This window comes from Hylaeus anthracinus, unplaced genomic scaffold (genome assembly GCF_026225885.1).
Source record: "Hylaeus anthracinus isolate JK02 unplaced genomic scaffold, UHH_iyHylAnth1.0_haploid 11989, whole genome shotgun sequence".
NCBI classification, from domain to species: domain Eukaryota; kingdom Metazoa; phylum Arthropoda; class Insecta; order Hymenoptera; family Colletidae; genus Hylaeus; species Hylaeus anthracinus.
Window position 1 is genome coordinate 12,720,042 of NW_026534337.1, and position 20,592 is coordinate 12,740,633.

The following is a 20,592-nucleotide window of genomic DNA, read 5'->3' on the forward strand; positions in this document are numbered from 1 at the left end:
TCTTGAGGGTCTTTTTCTACTGTAGGTATGTATTATAGTTTATGTATAAATATGCCATATGAAAACAGAACTCTAAAGGCGGTGTTCACAGAATCATATAAAAATATTGAAATAATCGCGTTAAAACGTGCAGTAACAATGAGAATGACGTGCAACGAAGGGAACGTATAAAAGCACGTATACATGAACAGAAACGAAATTTGACTAAATGAAATTTAAACGATAATCAACCGGCATAGGTTGAACTCGAACACAATACAACAAACACCTATTACGTTATTGGTACAGTAAATTTTAAGAGTGGTGCTCACAATTTTCAACTTGAATTTTTACGTTAAAATCTATACGAATGATTCGTACCGACTGTACGTGGTACATTTGAACACCTATGTGGATAAAATTGAAAAAGAGATGTATATTGATATCATTCTTGGTTCTATCAGCTGATTGTCATCTACCAGCAACATATAAAGGATACACTGTGATGAACTCCAAATTAAATCATACATGTAATCACTGTGGTACAGAGTATTACAGCCTGATTTATATTTCATAAAGTTTTATTGGGGAAAAACAGCAACAACGAAGAGTCTCATGAAAGAATGGGAAATAAAAATAGTTGCTGCATCAATTCTAGTCCGCAAGTCGGCCGTAAAGATCTAGGATCTGAAAGTGTTACCCGTGGTCTTGAGGAACATCTGCCGGAAGGTGGAATTAGCGTTAATAATTTACAACATATTAGTGAACGTGAACCAGAAGACTGGGATTCTGATCCGTCGTTACATCCATGCGCTGGTACTATTTTTATGGAACGATCTAAACAAGCTATTGAAAGTATGTATCTTTACTTTCCATTTTTTTAATATAATTATTATCAAAGAACTGAATTTTCCTTGCTAACTTATATTGTAAAATATATCTCTTCTATAGATGGTATGGTAAGGAAAAAGAGTCAGCATCAAATTGCAGATACAAGGCCTTTAAAGAAAAGTAGCAGTTGCAGTACAATATATTTAGATGGTAGTACTGTTTCACAACCTAATCTTAAAAATACTGTGAAATGTGTTGCCTTAGCTGTTTACTATCACATTAAAAATAGAACTTCACAACGACAAATCGATATATTTGATGAAAAGCTTCATCCTTTAACGGTAATTCAATTATAGATACATTTGATATATTTAGAAATGAAAGAATATACAGGACAAATTGTCATTATTTCTTATTATAATTACTAATTTGCAGAGGGAAGGTGTTACAGAAGATTATGATAAATATAACCCAGAACACAAACAAATTTATAAATTTGTGAGGACATTATTTAATGCTGCTCAACTTACAGCTGAATGTGCCATTATAACATTAGTTTACTTGGAACGTTTACTTACTTATGCAGAAATAGATATAACACCAGCTAATTGGAAAAGGATAGTACTTGGAGCTATTTTATTAGCATCAAAAGTTTGGGATGATCAGGCAGTATGGAATATAGATTATTGTCAAATTCTAAAAGACATTACTGTAGAAGATATGTGAGTTTATATGCAAATCATGGTAAAAATAAGTGTATTGAAATAATTTTTAATTATAATCTAATGTTTATCTAGGAATGAATTAGAAAGACAGTTTTTGGAAATGCTACAATTCAATATAAATGTTCCTTCAAGCGTGTATGCTAAATACTATTTTGATCTTCGCACTCTTGCAGAAGCAAACGAATTAACATTTCCTAGTGAACCACTCAGTAAAGAGAAAGCTCAGAAATTGGAAGCAATGTCCAGAGTTTATGAAGACAAAGTCACAACTGAAGCTTTGCGTACTGGTAATAAGAAATGGTCAAGTTTAGATAATATATGTATAGGTGGACCTAGACGTAGTATCGCTATTCTGTCTTAAATTTTGGATATAAAAGTATACATTACTTGTATCTATACCTTCGCAATTAAGGTATGTAAACAAGAAAAGTTTTGCAAACCTACTATAGTATACTACCAATCAATTGAAAATATTTCACAAGCATATCATTTTTATTATTCAATTATTTTGTATTTTGTTCTATTCTTATTGTTCTATTTAAATGTTCCAATGTAATTCATTTATTTCATGAATTTAATTTTAAAATTTATTTTTCTGTAATTCCAATTTACCCAATAATGAAATAGGAAGATGTTAATATTTTCTTAAATTGTAAAACTATTGCATTTTCTTTTAAAATTTTATTTATTTGAATAATTTATTGAGAAACGTTCTACATAATTTTCGAGATTTTTTAACTAGGAACTTTTTAATATATTAAAGTAAAATATTAAAGTGTTATACAAGTAATACGAATGATAATGATTTTTCCTTTTAATATTGTCAGTGTTTTTGTTATTCAGATTGTGATACATGTCAGTTGTCTTCTTTTCAAATTAGTTTATGTATTTACTGATACCCAAAAGTATAAAAATGTGTTGCATTGACAAGTTTAGTTTGAATTAATACTTTTTAGAATTTGATACATTTGTATAGAATTTACAATAAACGATTTAAATAAATATATTTAAGAATTTGCAAATCAAAGTCTTCTTAATTATCTTAATACATTTGAAGTATCTCTTTGTATTTCAATATTTAAAAATGATTGTATTCATATTTAATTCAAATGAAGTATAGTGAATTATTACAATATCATTATATATCTTTTGAAGCATTTAATGGAGAAATCATAATTATATTTTTCTCGTATGTCACTAACATAATTTTCTTTATCGCGTATCCAGTTATCATTTATACGCATGCATGCGTAAAATGACATCCTAAGTATTTGTAAGTGTAAGTATTTTGTATAATCAAAGTCTTAAATACTTCCAAAATTATTAAAAATAATTAATTAAAAGTATCGCGATATTTAATAATAACAAAATTATATTACTGTCCATTTGTAATATTTGATGTATTTAATATACAATACTTTTGAGGATTTTAGAATATCACAACTTACAACTTTTTCAATTTTTAAATAAGGTTATATCTGCCTCGCAAAATAGGAAAACTCGTTTTTATTAATTCTATTAATTAACCAATATTAGATGGTACATAAACATCGATATGAAGCTTAATAAAGATAATCGCATATATATTTGAAACGTGACATAAATAAAAAATGCAAGTTTTATTAAGTGGGTACAAACCTAATCAAACCTACATAAACATCACTTTTGTCTACACATTCACAAAATCACGAGTTGAAATGATTTACTTCTGGTGACTACTAGAGAAATATTTACTTAACTTCTTCCTGGTGGTATTTATAAATTATTGTTGAGTTGTGTCACTTTTCAGATACATGTGTTATATAGATTGTGTATGTAGGATTTTGATCATACAGTATACAAATTTTGCTATTAAAATATTGATACATATTAATATTCTTGTATTACGTTGTGATTAAAAAAAAAAGTCAATTTATAATAGTTACTGTATTGTAATAAAGTGTTAGTAAATTATCCTGTTTATTAAAAATGAAAAATTATTCGAATTTAAGTGCAATGTAGTATAGGAATACTATTTACACTATTAATAAACTTGAATTGTTTTAAATAATAACTAAATTATATTCAGTTAATTAATGTTTCATGCCTTTTTATTACAACATTTGTTTCTGTGATTCAATAGATCTGTAAAATTGATATTACAATATCTAAAATGAACAAAAACACTATTTTAATAACAGCTGACACTTCATAAAAGGAATATAATGAACTTTGACGAAAGCTTCTTGAATCAATCATTCAAGGTATAAGATATATTGTATATTAAACATATGTATGGTGTGTCATTAATTTTGTAATAAGGTTGATCAAATCAGGCTGAATTCTTAATATATATTGCATGAAAATATAAATTTCTTAAAAGACTTTGTTTATTATTGTGTAACATGCTCATATGAAGAATATGTATAGAACTATACCTATTTTGCACATATAATTATTAGTAAATTAATGTATGTATTTAAAATGTATGATACAGGTTAATGAAGTTATTTAGAATAATTATTTAACATTTTGCATTCCCAGATTAAGATTATATATATAAATATTGAAATGTAGAAATAAGCTAACACTTACATTATAACTGACTATTTCTTTAAAAAATTAAAATAATCTGAACTCCTATTGAACTTTTTGAATACTGTTACAGAGTAATTACAATTCATTCTTATTTTTATACTTTGCTACAAGAAATTAAGAATAATGTATTAGGAAAACCTCAAACGCAATAATTAGGTCTTAATGTAAAACATAATAACGACAGAATGTAATATCACATACAAATAAATTTAAATAGAATCCATAGTGTACAAAAATATAGGAATAACACTAACATATCTGTGACTTCTATTCAAATGAAACTTTTTAATTTCTTGATTCAAATCATGAGGATACATTTTGTACTATACATTTGATTAGTTCTATGTACTTGAAGACAATTATGTAGAATGACATAAAAGAACATAATAAAATATAAAATGTAAATAATGAATGCATCAAGAAAAGCTAAAAGAATTAGGGGTTTTTAATGCATAACCATTTTTACGAAGAGAATTGCATTGTAATTATAATCCTGACATACAATTGCATCATATACATATATTGCTACGCTCTGTTTATATGTCCTCATGAGATTGTGTCATAAATAAAGCTTTTTCGATACTATCTTGTTGATTATAGTTCTCTAACAAATACCAATAATGTTATTATTAATGCACTGTTTATCATTAAAAATTTGTTGTTTTTAATCGTGTATCATCTAAACCAATTGTTGGCAAATATGACCGCGTGATCATCATGTACTGGATGGAACATATTGGGCGTCGTCGGGTTATTTTATATAGGATACCCTGTGGTGCCACTATTAGTGACGCAAATTTACGTTTCTATAAATTTCTGGTGGAGGATTCAACATGGTAATATAAATTAGATCTTTAGAATTACAAAAAATATTGAAAAGAAATGAAAGCATGGATAATACTCATGCATACATAATGATGATGATGATGATGATGGTATATGATGGAAGTTTACGATTGCACACGCGTAGATATTCTTTGTATACCTGTAGGAACTGTATTATACATTTTGATGATTTATTTGACATTTTTATTATTATTTATAGGAAAACTATTAACAATGAAGACATGACTGGCGACAAAAAATATTTTTGACTTTGTTGGTGCAATAACAGTGGCATCAAGTGAATTTACATATTTTTACATGCAATGATTATGATGTCAGTTATTAAATGTAGAAACTTAACCTACATTAAATGGCCATTTAAGACCACCAACATTGTCTTTATTCTTTCTATCTCTACCCCCTTGCTCCAATCTGTAGACACATATCTTCTGCTTCCCAAATACAAAAACAAATAGTTTCACTTTACCGTACATCGTGCCTCGGATTCTGCATATAGAGCAGGTAAAAGTACTCTTTTCTGCCATAGCTTCATATATATACAGACTGTTTGAATACACGCATTCTTACCAAAATCTTTTTGTAGTAGATTTTCCATCACTAAATCTCTACGAAATCTACCTTTGTGTTGTATAAAACAACTTTTGTTATATTACATAACTAAACAATGACTAAATAATATAAAAAGCGCAATGAAGAAATAAACACTTTAAATTCAATATTTGAATTTACGAAATGAATGTAAATTATACAATTCACATTTCTTTTTTTAAATTTTTTAATAACTTCCACGTCAACTATTAAAAAAATATATGATTTAACCGGTCAAGTATATTTAATTTTATTACCAGATTTTTATATCCAGATAAAAGACCAGTAAAGAATGTTAAATATGATAAAAGCAACAGGAAAGACTATTCTGCTACGTCTATCAATCCATTGAGCAATTTCTTGTGGTGTCATTGTTGTAAAATTATGCAATTGTGCAAGAGTTGCTCTTCGTGAAAAAGGTTTTGCCGGTGGAGTACTATTAACGGAAGTAATGCTTTCTACGGAGCATTCTTGATCTCTGTCTTCATCAATTTTCACAGAGGGAATGTTAAGAGTACTTGGAAAGCTCTGTAATGGAAAAATATTTTTGATAAAAAAATAGTTTTAATTAATGGTGACTGACTAATTAATTTTGTCTGAAAGTTTTAATACTATAGTTAAATATTAACTCACGTGAACAGTGAGATAATTTTGACTTGAATAATCTTGTCCAATAGTATTTGCATTATCGAGTGATGACCAAGAACGCGATCGTTCCAGACCTGTGGTATTTTTTTGAAATTGTTTCCGTGCCAATTTTGGCGTTAGTGTCGATTTTAGTATGTATTTACTATTTACTTTTTTTAATGGTACATTTTTCCTGTATAAATATATATACACAGAATAAATAATCATATGGTTAAGTGTAATATAAAAAGTAATACATTTCCAAATTAATATATCATACTTCCGCCGGTAAATTGTATTAACGAAAGCAAATTCAACCATTGCTGCAAATAAAAATATGGTGCAACCTAAAAACCATATTTCGCTAGCTTTTATATACGAAACTTTCGGTAAAGAATTTTCTACTTTTGATGCAAGAGTCATGAATGTTAAAATAGTGTTTGTTCCTAGAAAAATAAATCACAGTTCATTTTTGTTAATACAGAAAGATACAGAAATGATAATCAAACTTACCTAAAACTATTCGTGGGGGACTTGCATCCATATGCAACCAAAAAGATACCCAAGAAATAACTACTATTAATATAGATGGTATATAATAGTCCATCATGAAAAATCCCATTTCACGTGAAAGTTTAAATGTTATACTAATTGTACTAAAATTGCCAGCTGTAAATATGAAAATAGTTACATAAAGCAGTTTTAAAATATTATTTGCCATATCAAACGAAGTATGTACCAAAATGACCATAATGTTGTTGAGATGTGGCATAAAACACTTCTGATGTATTAACCCACTTGTCAATAAGTTTGTATTCAGTTAAATGCAATTCATCTGCAAGTATGATTGGTTCTTCATCCCAATACAGCACCATGTCATGCACATTGTGTGTCCCTGTAGGTAAAAATTCCATTCATTCCTAGGAGCACAGTAGAGTAAAATAGCTGACATTGTAGTAGAACAACAGTAACATCCTACAGCTTTCAAAAATAAGTGGACATTCCTGTACATCAAATGGAAACTTTTCCAAGCGAAGGCCACAGTTAAGAGTAGCTTGTAACCTACAACAATACAAGCATTATTTTTATTATATCGTTATATTATACAGAATGTCAGTTATCTTGCTCCATGTTAATATATTAAGAAGTAGTATATACAAAAGTGAAAGACTGTTACTGTCATATTATCCATAATATGTTCCCTTAAAATATCCTATAAAATGTAAAAAGTTACATACCTAGTGTTCAATACAACCATGCCTGATGGATCTATGGAAACAAGTAAATCTTTAACACCATTTCCCATTATGGCTGAACTACGTTCATTGGAAACATAAACAGAAGGTGTCCAGATTAAATCATGTGCAAGCTGTCCACCATATATTTGGCTTAAATATGGAGCAATCTCTGAGAATTTCAATCTGGTATCCAAATATCTAAATTGCAACATCATGTGTACATCAAATTGCTGCAAAAATATTTGTTTAATGTATAACACACAAGATACAATTATTGATATATAATACATATCAAAGTACATTTTTTATTACAAAAAAATAATGTAACCATAATTCAAGCTACCAGTGTTTTGGCCATATTCGATTTAATTGTGTAAATATATGCTCTGGTGTATACTTTAATTGGATCTGTAGCATTAGGTTCTCCAAAAGGCCTACTCATTTTATCATAACGGCAATCGTTCGTTAATTCTTGCAAAAGTTCAGTTTGTGTCATAGAACTGCCGCTACTTAACATTGGACAACTTCCCAATCTATAAAAATTACGGACCATCTTATATATTTAGAAATGTATGTTTCCAAGATGATAATAATCTTATTCTAAAATCTGTACTGTTCCAAGCAATTAAAAACGGTACAGATACATGTTTAAAATTTCTAAAAAAATATGTAACGACACAGAAAAATCAATGTTTGAGAATTAGAAATACAGTATCTAACAAAAAACGTTGCTTGAAAAGAAGGTCCTTGAATTAAAATTCCAGACGTTACCATGTTATAAGAATGGTTCATTGTTGCTTTGTAACAATGCAGGTGACATAATGTAAAGCATGTGACTCTTCACAGTAAAAAAGGAATTTTTTACTACAGCCAGTTTAGAGAATTTTAAAATAATCAAATATTAGACACAGGATGAATTTGTTGAAATGAAGTTATTAAATATATTTCTTTTGTATTTAAAAATAAAGAAACATCTGTAAAACAATACACAGGAAGTTCTGAAAAATGAATGTGGTAAACATTATTTTTTCCTCAAGGTAGCGGATTTCTTTATACACGTATCAAAGTTTTTTATATTTTCTTTTTTTAGTAGAACTATATACTTATATATTATGTACATCATTTTTGGCATTAAGACCAGTTTGTTCATCAAACCATGAAAGTCTTAATTATATTTTTAGTTTTATGAAGATAAAAAATGAATTTTTAAACTTAACGAATACAATTTCGTACTGTAACAAGAGAACACCAATTCCAACATCTTGTTCTTATCTGCCTACATAAACACATTAATTTATAACATCAAAGGTGCAGATGTTTGTACAAGTTATCAATGCCTATGTACACTCTTCTTCATAGGGTTTGCATCATGATTCAGAACATAATTCGTTCTTTCTGCATAATATATTGATTACATATTGTATTTGAAAACGAACTATACTACCTAAGTAAATTTAATATTAAAATATTTATTATTTATTGAAATTAAGTATTAAAATTTATTTTTTAAAGAAATACATGTTTTGATGCAGAGTTTTATAATACAATCATTTAATTTAATTGCAATTAAACTTACTAGAACAGTTAGAATTTAAATGTTACATACCATATTAGGTTTATGTGTATCATTATTGTATTGTGCTATTAAAATGAACTCTTTTCTCGTACATGTATTAATTGTTATTTAGTAATTAAAATATGACATGAAAATGTAGATTGCTAACAAAATTTGTATAACTATATAAGGCTAACACACGTAAATAATATACCAATATGTAAACAAGTGATTTAAAATTTACTTATCTCAAAACTGTAAGATTTACGATACTTTCTAGAAGTTTGAATATCAAATTTAAAAATATATAATTCCAACACAGTTATTATTATTAAGTTTATCATAGGAATTGTTATGTTAATTTTATAATTTTATACGATATATCTTATTATGATAAACATAATGCCTGAAGATATTATATCTAACACTACAGCTGTATACTTTATTAGAATGTATATCTTAATGATGTTACTGGAAAATAAAAATAAAAAGTATATTTGATGTATTTCTTTTATCTTAATTAATTAAACCCTTATGTACAAATTTATGTATTAGAAAATTAGAAACTTTTTTACGGTACTTTCGTGTAATGCACAAACAATATTAAAATTTATTCTTAAATACTTAATGCACACTATGAAAGCAATTGTTACCATTAAATAAAATTCAGTAATTTTATAATAAAAATGTAACTCACATAGTAGATGTATTTAAGTGTAACATTTGTAGGAGATAAACAAAAATTACAAAATTACAAACTCTTTTTCTTAAGATCATCTTAAGTTCCATCATGACTGCTTCACTAATAAACTCAGACTAATTCACTGGAAACCAGATATTACCCAACTACTCCCACTCGCGATTCTTTTACAGTGTGATACTCAGACATCTACATGTGACATTAAGTTGGTAGTAAACATACGAAATGTACAGAGTGACTCATGATAAATTTGCATCTTGCATTTACTTTTTTGATAGCACTACCAAATTTTCGAAGAAAAGTATATAGTTTTTCGTAACACGTATTGAAGAGTTGGAGTTCATTTATAAAGCTGAGTATATCTTCACAATTTTAAAAGTAAAATATGGTAATTTCATGAAGAATAATTTTGCGGCTGATGCAAAAAGACGTTCAATAAGTTGTGGTAAAGAATTGCTGATAACATTATCACGGTGGGTTCTAACCGCTTATAAGCATTTAAAACACTTAATAAACAATTTAGATATGCAAGCGTATCTTGGACTTACAAAAAGTTCTGCACTTCTGTTGTGAAACTACCGACAAATTTAAAAAGAGTACATCAAAATAAGTGAAACAATCCTTTATATCACGTTGGTGTGTTACAGCAGAGCATAGAGTATAATTGAAGTGCCGTAAGTTTAAATTGTCGTCAAACGAATCATCATAAAGTGGTGTGTGCAAGTACATAAAATGTTCTCAAAATCATACTTATCTATATTACAGTATTTTACTAAAAAAAAATATTTTGTGCTCATAATATAAAGTTAGCAACAATAGACTGTACTTATATTCAGAATGATGAACACATTTAAGTCACTTTATACATTGTATATACTCAGCGCTATATTACGTGGTCATTTAGAATCTGTGGACGCAATATGTGGTTTTATACGATTAAGCGTATAAGTAAACAAATGAAGGTTTTGCAACAATTTTGTAAGTCTCGTGTAATGTCGTTCAGTATATGGTATCATAGACTCCAGCATCAAGGTTGATGATGTTTCAAAATCCTCATGTTTCAATTCCACTATTAAGGCATTTATAACTACCTATCAAATATAAAACAGCGAAATTGTAATAAAATATATGCACACTTTTGACGGATTTTATTATTAAAAACAAAAGATCTTTAATTTTTATGTAGTATGTACCTGAGCAACTTGACAATTTTTGCTATTAGTATTCCATGTAGAAGCACATTTAAGTAATTTCACCTTGTACACAGGTTGTAACTCACTAATTGTTGGTATAAGTGGACAATTACCTGTTTTTAAAATACCTGTTGCATGTAATATAAAGATAATAAGAATGAAGAAATAATTTCATAGTTAATAAACTTTAATATAAATTAATATTATGACATTAAAACTCACTTTCTATAATTTTGAGAACTTGCAGAGGGCGTTCTAATTTTAAACTCATTTTTAACGCGGAACTTAATTTGTTTGCTTTAAGTAAATTTGCTAATTGCTGTTCTTCAAGTGCAAGCTGTTTCATGTCTGATTCTATTTTTTCTTTTCTTTCTTCGGTTACATCTTTCCAAATAACTATTAATGAATCACTTCCACCACTGATTATGGTCTTTTCATCTTTCCTAACTATAATTGGAATATAGTATAATAAATATAGTAAAGTTAAAAAATGCAATTAATAAAGCAGTATCTACCAGCGATTGTCCACACACGACTCTCATGTTGTTCTAAAGTACACAAACACTCTGATGTTTTGATACTCCAAAGTTTCAAAAGACCATCTCCACTTGCTGTAATTAACTGCATACCTCGTGTCAAAAATTCTGCTTTTAAAACTGACGATTCATGGCCTTCTAGTGTCTAATATGTAACCAGTCATTAGTGCTAATTGATATTACTTTCAATCAATACAATTAAAGTAAAACATAATGGAAGTTACTTTTAAACAGTTCAGTTCTGTCAGTGACCAAAGCTTTATCGTGCAGTCTGCAGATGTTGTTAGAAGTACTTGATCTATTGGAGAAAATCGAACACACCATACCCCTCTTCTATGTCCATGAAATACTCCAAGTAATTGTAGGTCATTGCTCGACCATAACTACAACATTTAGGATGGTTTCATTCACAAATGTAATTTAAATTGAAGGACAGTTTTATTTGTAACTTCTATAAAATTTTACTTATCGCACTTTTGCTGTTTTATCTTGAGATCCGGTAGCAATTAATTTGTCATTTGGCGAAATAGTTACACTATTAATATCCTTTTGATGAGCCAATACTGTATGAATTACATTCACGGAATGCATGTCTGTAATCATTGGATATTTAAAGTACTATTTTTTTAATTTAATAACAGAAACATACTTAACACCCATTTTGATTAGCTGTATCCACTAGGTGAACTATGTAGAATTTCTTGACTTAAATGTGAACATGGAAGCAGGACAGTGTAATTAATAACAAGTGTTACACTTACCTTCTGACTCAAAATCTTGTGGTAAATTCCACAATTTAAGACACAAATCTTGACTGATGGAAGTGAAAAATTTAGTGGATGTTTGAGAAATTGCAACAGATCCAACAGAAGCAGTATGCCTGGTAGCGGATGCAATACAAGATGCTTTTGTTGTTTCTTTATCCATCAACCATATACGAATGCTATTGTCCTATAAAATGCGAAATATCGAAGATCTAACAAATGCATTATTCTATGTTAAGACAATCTTCACGTTTTCTTTTAAAGGAGCTATCTTTTCAAGGATGTTTACCTTTGCTGAAGATATAAATAGCCACGCATTCGCAGGTGTCGTAGCAAGGGCTAAGACAATATCTGTATGTCCACATAATATTTGACAATTCATAGTTGATACATGGTACAATTTTATATCGCAACTGTTAGTAGCGACAACTATGTGATCTTGACTATCCCCAAGATACACAATATCTAGAATTTCATCACTGTACCCCACTAACTGCAAAAAATTCCATAGGTCTGTTATTATGAATGTATATACAGAAATTAACAAAATATAAATATAAAGAAAATTTACCTGTTTTAAACATTCAAACGTTTTTAATGAATACATAAGTATATTGTGATCAACGGTAACGACGGCAAAAGTGTCGCCATCGTTTTTAGAAAGTAAGTGCGTAATTGAAAGATTTTCTTCTTCTTTTGTCGCTGATAAAATAGAATTTTTCTGTGCATATACTTCTCTACCGCTTCTCATTTCCCATATTTTTACGATACCTATAAAAATACAAATTTTGGATCACATACCTTATTGTTATTTCTAAGTTACTATGTTAAAATAATGCAATATAAACTAATTCCTTAGATATAAAAAGTGACAAATTATAAGATCTAAGTTCTGTGACTATACCTTTTTCTCCTGCAGCAGCAATATAAATAGCATCTTCATTTTGTTTGGGTAATGGTACAGGTAATGATACATTCTTGGATAAAATAAATGTATCCTCTATTTCTTCATAAACTGGTAAAACACGTACTGATGATGCAGTTGAAATATTCCATAAAATTAATACTCTATCTCTTCCTGAGCTATACAGAAATAAGGAACATTATATATAAATTCAATATGTTTATTCAAAAATAAAAATATAAAAATTGTATCATATTACCTCACTAAAGAATTCCCATCAGTGTGAAAAGATATGGATGTAATTTTACTGAAGTGCCCAGAAAGAGTAACTACTTCTTTACCAGATGTAATATCCCATCCATGAATTTTAAAATCATCGCCTGCAGCAAAGACAAGTTTTTTCTCAATGTTCGGATGGAAAGTTAAAATACTGAAATTATATCACAAGACATGGTTAAGTCTTACTGGCACTTTGAATGTAAGAGAAAGTTGCAAGGAAACTGAGATGCTATACAATTTTTCATGTACCTGATAACTCCCTGAACTCCTTTCAGATTATGAGTACAAGCGTGATGTTGTAAGTCCCACAATCTGACAGTACCATCACTGCCTCCAGAAACCATTAAATTTGTCTCATTACAATGAGCAATGTGAAATACAGGACCTTTGTGAGTAGACTTCCATAATTTGATCAGTTTCTTATCTATATTAAAAATATATTGTTTAATCAATGCAATAAATATAACTATACATAGTCTCACTATCATTTTTATTAATATGTTCATGCTGGATACAATTATGAGGCCTGCATATGCATGGGGCAGTTTGATCCATCAAACAAACAATGATATGCTACATGTTAGTATGTTTTTTACTCTACACTGTCCAATGAGGAATTATGTAAAATGAAATGTCAACATGAACATTCTAATATATATGAAAAATTTATTTTTATTTTTCTCTTACCCTTCCAGTTCCACAGTTTAAAAAGACCACTTTTGTGATGTGTAATTATATTTACATCATTACTGAACGCATTAAATGTATTAATCACATCTTTCTCTTCATCATTATCACTTTGTCCCACATGAGATACTATTGACATACCTTCCTTTAGTGATAATACAGAAACTGTGCCATGCTTTTGGCAGAATATGTACTGTCCATCTGTACTCCACTATAACAGAAAATTATTCAATTAATTATATAAAATATATAAAAGGAAAACTACTGTAATTATTATCATACTTGTACATTCCCTCCTGTATAGAATGGTTCATGTTTTGCTTCAACTTCGAAACTAGAATTGAATATAAATATGTTAAAATGAATGTATGACTAATTAAATAAATAAACACACGAACCAAAATTGTGTAATTTATATATTAGTTTCATATACAATTAAAAATAGAATTCTTCAAATTTTTGCCAAAGTAATCAACAACAAGAGAATTAAGAGAATTGAGAAGCTCTCATAGACTTGAATAATTTTAATATATTTCAAATTTTGTTATTATAGAACCAAATGGATTAATTATTATAGTACACTTACAATAATAATAAAAAGTAACTTACGCTTCTTTTAGAATAGTATGACTCATTTTTGCTGCTATATTATAAACATATTATTAGGTTTTTAAGTTCACTCAATTTATTTAATCAACTTATGTACAGGTTATAAATTATATGAATGACAGACACGTGCTCTCCGTGCACCATAGAGTATTCACTACCTTGTGCTTACACTAACTTTGATTTTCGAAACCCTGAAGGTGTCTGCAGTTATCATAAAGGCATGTTTACAAACACGTGCATTATTTTACTATATTTTTCTTCTTATCGAACAGACTATAGGTGAAAAGTACTACTAGCGCTAATGATGCTAAAAAAAAGAACTATATATGATAGTTTGCGAATTTCTTCAAAACTCTTCTAGAACACTGCTCAAATGTTACACAAAATGAAAATAAATTAATAATGATGCGTAATCCAACACAAAAGCTTCTTTTTAGTATCGAATTGTTAACATAACTCGATGTGAACATACCATTACCTTTCTTTTATATTATCATACACATTATACGGAATAGCACGTATGCATACGCCGACGCAGCCGTCAAGTATATAAGTAGTCGCGACAGGTCTATGGTGAAGTGCATTTGATATTCACAATAGAAAGAAAGTTTAATTACGATTATTTGAGTGTTTAAAGGGTAGCGAGAGATCCGTATTTCCGTGCGTGCAACTTGAAAAATAACGAAATTGCACAAATGGTGCGATCGCAGCAGAACACATATGCTACATTGTTAAAATCTTGCAGAAAGGTCTCCTAAGAGAGGAGTGCCTTCGATAAGAGGTTCTTCTTCTAGTAGTTAGGCATTGAGAATTTTCAAAATGACAGATAATCGAGGGAATTTCTCAATTCCAACGAATCAAAGTGAGTCACAATGTTAGAAAGTTTATTGATAAATTTAATAATGTCTTTAGCTACATAACCTACATGCTACTTTCTTTATTGTTGGGAAGTCATATAATTTCATTGTATCACGCATACATACACATATTGTGAGGAACACATGTACACGCGCGCGCGCGCATATATATATATATATATGGTTGTTGATAAATATAAATTATACTGGAATTACTTTTAGAATAATATCAATATTTTTAGTAACTTTGTTGTAAACGTTTAGGTTCCACCAGATCATTTAATTCTCTACGTCTAGAGTTTGGACCTATCAACGATGTTCAGAATGACATGTCAGGTATAATATGTATAAATTATGTATATATAATATTTGATGTATGTATAGTAAGGCCTCGAGTTATGTGGATTTGTATTTGAATGCTTGTGTATTAACTTATGTTCTTGTATATATTCTATACCACTATTTGCTGATAGCCATTTTTGTGTTCTGGTAGCAATTATTTAAAAAGAAAAATGAAATTACATAGGTATCTACTATTATAGATTTATTATATGTATAGGGCATGTGTGTATATATTTACAAAATCACTTTGATTAATTTTTGTAATAAAGACTATTGTGAGCAGAAAGATAAATCAGTCCTAGCAGGAATACCTATTTGTATTAATTTAAATGTTTCAATCAGCATGTTTCTTTCTATTAACAGTACTTTGATCTTGTACAATTCAACTCAAATAAAAACTTCCATAGCAAATTAATCATATAAGTCAAGAACTTACTGTACTTAATTTGAATGGAATAATATTTGTGCTTATTTTATGATAGACAAGCGAAGGCAATTGAAAACTAGTTTTCAATCACAAGGAAGTGATATGTCATTTATTAATTCAACAAACTCTTCCATTTCCAATTCAACTGGAGCTACAGCTTGTCCACCAATGTAAGATATCAACCAAAACGAAGAAATGAAAATATTTAAATTATAGTTTTTAAATGATATCTTTTGTACAGTTATTATCATATTTAATAATAGATCTTTTCGTCCAAGTTTGCCTTTATCTTTGCCAAAACTACCACTGAGACCACGTACTACAGTTTCACAAGATCTCCCTGATAAAGCAAGGTAATGACAATAAAATATATTAATTACAAAATTATATTACAACACGTGTATATGCTTAAAATACATAACATTGTAGGGATAAACTACGAATGTGTCAGTCCATGCAAAGTACTGGAAAATTGCAGTTATCTCCAAATGTGGTATATGATTTTACTAGCGAAGATCTTCAAGATCTAGGAGAAATAGGACGAGGAGGATTTGGCACTGTAAATAAGATGATTCATAGAATAAGTGATACTGTTATGGCTGTGAAGGTATTTACTTTAATATTGTTAAGGGAATCCCCACATCAAGAATCTCCAATTTTTTTTTAAATTTATTTGCAGAGAATTCGTTCTACAGTGGATCAAAGAGAACAAAAGCAACTACTAATGGACTTAGAAGTTGTAATGAAATCTAATGAGTGCCCATGCATTGTGCAGTTTTATGGAGCTTTATTCAAAGAGGTAAGTCTATAGGACAAATAAAAATTAAATTTATGTGTTCTAACACTGTGTTGTGTTTTATTTAGGGCGATTGTTGGATTTGCATGGAACTTATGGACACCTCATTGGATATATTTTATAAGTTTATTCACGAGGTATTAAAGGAAAGAATACCAGAACGTATTTTAGGAAAAATTACTGTTGCTACAGTAAAAGCATTGAATTACCTTAAGGAAAAGCTAAGAATAATTCATAGGGATGTAAAACCTAGCAATATCCTGTTAGATCGACATGGTAATATAAAACTTTGCGATTTTGGTATATCAGGACAATTAGTAGATTCTATTGCGCGCACACGAGACGCTGGATGCAGACCATACATGGCTGTATGTAAAGTAACAAATTGAATGAAAAGTATTTTGAAAATTCTACTAATTTACCGAAGCAGTTAATTTGAATGTAATCTTTCAGCCAGAAAGGATAGACCCTCAGCGTGCAAGAGGTTATGATGTTAGAAGCGATGTGTGGTCATTAGGGATTACATTGATGGAAATAGCTACAGGTTATTTTCCATATCCAAAATGGAATTCAGTGTTCGAACAGCTTTATCAAGTGGTTCAAGGTGACCCGCCGCGATTATCTCCAAACGAAAATGGAAACCATTTTACTATGGATTTCGTAAACTTTGTGAATACATGGTAAATTAATTTGATATCAAATAATTATGAATTCTATCACCGCATCTATTACTAAACAATGCTTACTCATCTTATTATTCTTAAAGTTTAATTAAAGAGGAGACGCAACGACCGAAATACAACAAATTATTAGAACACAATTTTATCAGAAAAGCGGAAGAAGACACAGTCGATGTTGCAGCGTATATATGCGGCGTACTCGACAACATGGCTCTCAGGGGAATGACGCCTTTTACAACTAATCGGCATTAAGTCAAAAAATATTTAAAAAACCCACATTTGTACCTTAATTTCTATTATTTTTTAAATTCTAAATTTATTGTAAATGAGCAGGTCATTTGCACTCCTATCTAGCGTAGGTAGTAAAATTAATCAACATCAATCATTGTTGATAATAAATAATTTTGTGTAGAATCGTGAACTATTGTGTCGCAGAATTCTTATATACATAGCGATTAGAAGTGTTCTAATGACAAGTTGACATTTACAGAGTAATAATGCATAGGTTGAAAAATTCTAAATCGGCTTTCTCATTTAAATCACACTATGACAACACGTTTATAAAACCGAATCGTTATCTACTTCGTATGAAATCCCGACAGTGAGAATGACTAATCCTAAATATTTGGTATAAGGAATAAGAATCTGGAGGTAATCTAGTTTTTCAACTTTCTTGACTCGCATTTCTCTTGTTTTTATGGTCTCATGTTATCATTTGTAATACCTGTTGTAGTCTGAATTTGTCAATCCTTCCAATAAATCTCAATAAATTAAACCTTGGATTAGTGCACGTTATAAACAATACATTATATTATAATTTCGGCTAAAAATCTCCTTCGTTAAATTCGATATGCGTGTAACGTATGCATCCAATGTATGTACGTATGTGTACATACGGAGGCGGGCATACGTAACTTGCGTTTATAGTTACGTGCATATACACACAAATTATGATACTTTTAACTCTACAAATTTTGAACCGATGTTCAATAGATATATGTATACAAGATAGAATTTCTCAAACGATTCATAAACGCATACCTCGGCAGTTTCGAACGGAGAAAAATAAAAATTACGTATGTAACCGAACTTTTTATGTCTTTATTGTTAAAGCAGACATTAAAGAGATTATACCTATCGGACAATATCATGCTTATTTATCTGGACGTAGTTTTTATGAACAATTATCAGCCGTAATTAGGTAAATGCGTTAACTCGATATTTTGAAATATTTCTTCACGCGTGTGAATGATGAAAGATTTCCTGCGCTTTAAAAATTTCATGACTCGTTCGCATTTAGAAACGTACACAAACAACAATGCGAGTGTCGATAGAAGTGTCATGAACACGATCGGTGAAAATCACAATAAATTTATAAATGATTTGATTATTTATTCAATGAATATATTATTATTATAAAGAATTCTGTATTCAAAGTAGACCGTTTTTTCAATAAAAAAAAATTATTTGCATACGCGTAATATACATATGACATAATACCTATAAAAATTAAACTTAACCCATAATTGATAGCATGGCACTAGTATTGCCTTAGGCGCCATAAACCCTTGAACTGGCCCTGATCGATAGTCTCCACAAGTGTATATTTACATACAGGTGTAAGGTATTTTATTTATACCTATGGTACCGGCATCGTTCTCTTGGGGGAAGGAAATGGTGGTAGAATGGTGGTGGCAGTAGTTAGTGGTTGTAATCATGGTATGAAGGATATTTCTAAACTCTTAACAAAATATCAGCAAATTCAGTTAACACTCACGCCGGCTAATTTCAAATTTTATCTTACAACCATTCAATTAATAACAAAATGGTTTTAGAGCAATTTTTGAGGACAACTATCGTAACGGAGAATTAAGTAATTTTATTGTTAAATTAGTTTGCTCCTCTCTAATCACAAAGATATAGCCGTACGTCTGTTTTTGATTGAATTCTCACGAATTCTCCTGCTTTTTAGTATTTTCAGACGCGATATCTCCCTTTCGACAAATCGAAGAAGTATAATCGCCAAGGTGAATATATTAAACTACACGCGGAGTGCATACATTTTCTTCATTTGTTTCATTCATGAAACATACTGTAAGTGCCTCTGATTGCAAATTAAATATGCACAAAGAAAGCGGTGTGCGTACTCTCCGAACTAAATTATGCACAATTTCATTCTCGATACTGACTGACTACCCCCTGTCCATGTTTAGAGTGAGTTCAATCTTTCAAATAAAACGATCTTAGATTTAAATTATGTCAGATTACATAGGAAGATGTAAGCAACACTTTTTATACATTTTATTTCAGTTATTAGGTTTAGAAATGAATTCAGTGCTTCTATATTCAATCATTTATAACTCTACTCGTAATAGAGAATTATGGAGAACGTTTTTAATTAAAAACGTCATCGAGCCAGTATCGCCAAGAATGTTTTCTTGGTTCAATTAATGAACAAATGATTATCTTTCTGACACGTTGTTTTTGCGTCCTTTTTTTTTTTTTACTACCGTCGTTGCTTTAACTACATTAGTGTCGCTGTCGCTGCTACTGCTGCTGTAGTTGTCGGAATCAATTTCCTTGAATATTTCATGAGTGCACCATCGCTCTCCTGAAATCTATACTCACATTCGAGTCTATATTTGTAACGTCCCGGGGCTGGTATCTAGCCTTTTTAGTTGCCCATTGATATGCGTCCACATCATGGCTCATGCGATGACCTATAAACATTTCTTAGGGGTGCACATTAAAACTGATCGACCTCGAATCGGTTTACGATTTTCAAGGAAAACCTGAAGTATACCGATTAATTTAACACACATGTTGCTTATTTCCACGTACGATGAATTTCA

The 20,592-nt window shown here is 29.6% G+C and overlaps 4 protein-coding genes and 1 long non-coding RNA gene across 10 annotated transcripts; 3 read left to right on the plus strand and 2 right to left on the minus strand.

The window, feature by feature from the left end:
* Positions 1–5: 5 nt before the first annotated feature.
* Positions 6–4,697, plus strand: LOC128887907 (cyclin-Y). Its single transcript, XM_054144388.1, has 5 exons — positions 6–25; positions 92–834; positions 931–1,151; positions 1,246–1,532; positions 1,608–4,697. Exons 2-5 carry the CDS (start codon positions 603–605, stop codon positions 1,894–1,896), a joined length of 1,029 nt encoding a protein of 342 aa, XP_054000363.1. The 5' UTR covers positions 6–25; positions 92–602; the 3' UTR covers positions 1,897–4,697.
* Positions 2,039–10,132, minus strand: LOC128887903 (pH-sensitive chloride channel 2-like). Of its 4 annotated transcripts, none has more exons than XM_054144372.1 (9): positions 9,664–10,132; positions 7,755–7,944; positions 7,412–7,641; positions 7,153–7,235; positions 6,913–7,068; positions 6,687–6,842; positions 6,454–6,619; positions 6,180–6,366; positions 2,039–6,074 (listed from the first exon to the last, which is right to left on the minus strand). In XM_054144372.1, exons 1-9 carry the CDS (start codon positions 9,756–9,758, stop codon positions 5,811–5,813), a joined length of 1,527 nt encoding a protein of 508 aa, XP_054000347.1. In that variant the 5' UTR covers positions 9,759–10,132; the 3' UTR covers positions 2,039–5,810. The 4 variants fall into 4 exon arrangements, with proteins under 4 accessions (XP_054000347.1, XP_054000348.1, XP_054000350.1 ...); XM_054144373.1 differs by lacking the exon at positions 9,664–10,132 and adding an exon at positions 9,018–9,100; XM_054144375.1 differs by lacking the exon at positions 9,664–10,132 and having other exon boundaries at positions 7,724–7,893.
* A 141-nt stretch (positions 10,133–10,273) lies between these two features.
* On the minus strand, positions 10,274–14,780 carry LOC128887902 (transducin beta-like protein 3). Its single transcript, XM_054144371.1, has 15 exons — positions 14,639–14,780; positions 14,312–14,363; positions 14,030–14,240; positions 13,592–13,766; positions 13,323–13,493; positions 13,064–13,242; positions 12,731–12,930; positions 12,449–12,652; positions 12,157–12,346; positions 11,870–11,988; positions 11,620–11,778; positions 11,375–11,540; positions 11,082–11,306; positions 10,860–10,987; positions 10,274–10,757 (listed from the first exon to the last, which is right to left on the minus strand). Exons 1-15 carry the CDS (start codon positions 14,662–14,664, stop codon positions 10,563–10,565), a joined length of 2,400 nt encoding a protein of 799 aa, XP_054000346.1. The 5' UTR covers positions 14,665–14,780; the 3' UTR covers positions 10,274–10,562.
* LOC128887909 (uncharacterized) lies at positions 13,114–14,162 on the plus strand. 2 transcript variants are annotated; one of them, XR_008460115.1, is made up of 4 exons: positions 13,114–13,541; positions 13,618–13,731; positions 13,867–13,921; positions 14,038–14,162. It is a non-coding gene; the product is annotated as an uncharacterized LOC128887909 (long non-coding RNA). The 2 variants fall into 2 exon arrangements; XR_008460114.1 differs by lacking the exon at positions 14,038–14,162 and having other exon boundaries at positions 13,867–14,019.
* Positions 14,781–15,073: 293 nt separating the features above from the next.
* On the plus strand, positions 15,074–19,154 carry LOC128887919 (dual specificity mitogen-activated protein kinase kinase 4). 2 transcript variants are annotated; one of them, XM_054144410.1, is made up of 9 exons: positions 15,074–15,500; positions 15,760–15,831; positions 16,320–16,434; positions 16,543–16,617; positions 16,694–16,871; positions 16,944–17,063; positions 17,129–17,428; positions 17,514–17,740; positions 17,827–19,154. In XM_054144410.1, exons 1-9 carry the CDS (start codon positions 15,458–15,460, stop codon positions 17,990–17,992), a joined length of 1,296 nt encoding a protein of 431 aa, XP_054000385.1. In that variant the 5' UTR covers positions 15,074–15,457; the 3' UTR covers positions 17,993–19,154. The 2 variants fall into 2 exon arrangements, with proteins under 2 accessions (XP_054000385.1, XP_054000383.1); XM_054144408.1 differs by having other exon boundaries at positions 15,079–15,500; positions 16,528–16,617.
* The last annotated feature ends 1,438 nt before the right edge of the window (positions 19,155–20,592 follow it).

Excerpts from the sequence above, each read along its gene's own strand:
- LOC128887907 (XM_054144388.1), top strand. The coding sequence starts at position 603 with ATGGGAAATAAAAATAGTTGCTGCATCAATTCTAGTCCGCAAGTCGGC. Across the intron at positions 835-930 it reads ATCTAAACAAGCTATTGAAA|ATGGTATGGTAAGGAAAAAG; the intron begins GTATGTATCTTT and ends TCTCTTCTATAG. Across the intron at positions 1,152-1,245 it reads AAAAGCTTCATCCTTTAACG|AGGGAAGGTGTTACAGAAGA; the intron begins GTAATTCAATTA and ends ACTAATTTGCAG.
- LOC128887903 (XM_054144372.1), bottom strand. The coding sequence starts at position 9,758 with ATGATGGAACTTAAGATGATCTTAAGAAAAAGAGTTTGTAATTTTGTA. Across the intron at positions 7,642-7,754 it reads CGAATATGGCCAAAACACTG|CAATTTGATGTACACATGAT; the intron begins GTAGCTTGAATT and ends ATATTTTTGCAG. Across the intron at positions 7,236-7,411 it reads ATGGTTGTATTGAACACTAG|GTTACAAGCTACTCTTAACT; the intron begins GTATGTAACTTT and ends GTATTGTTGTAG.
- LOC128887902 (XM_054144371.1), bottom strand. The coding sequence starts at position 14,664 with ATGAGTCATACTATTCTAAAAGAAGC. Across the intron at positions 11,989-12,156 it reads ACAAGATTTTGAGTCAGAAG|ACATGCATTCCGTGAATGTA; the intron begins GTAAGTGTAACA and ends CAATGATTACAG. Across the intron at positions 10,758-10,859 it reads AAAATTGTCAAGTTGCTCAG|GTAGTTATAAATGCCTTAAT; the intron begins GTACATACTACA and ends TATATTTGATAG.
- LOC128887919 (XM_054144408.1), top strand. The coding sequence starts at position 15,458 with ATGACAGATAATCGAGGGAATTTCTCAATTCCAACGAATCAAA. Across the intron at positions 15,501-15,759 it reads CTCAATTCCAACGAATCAAA|GTTCCACCAGATCATTTAAT; the intron begins GTGAGTCACAAT and ends GTAAACGTTTAG. Across the intron at positions 17,429-17,513 it reads GATGCAGACCATACATGGCT|CCAGAAAGGATAGACCCTCA; the intron begins GTATGTAAAGTA and ends GTAATCTTTCAG.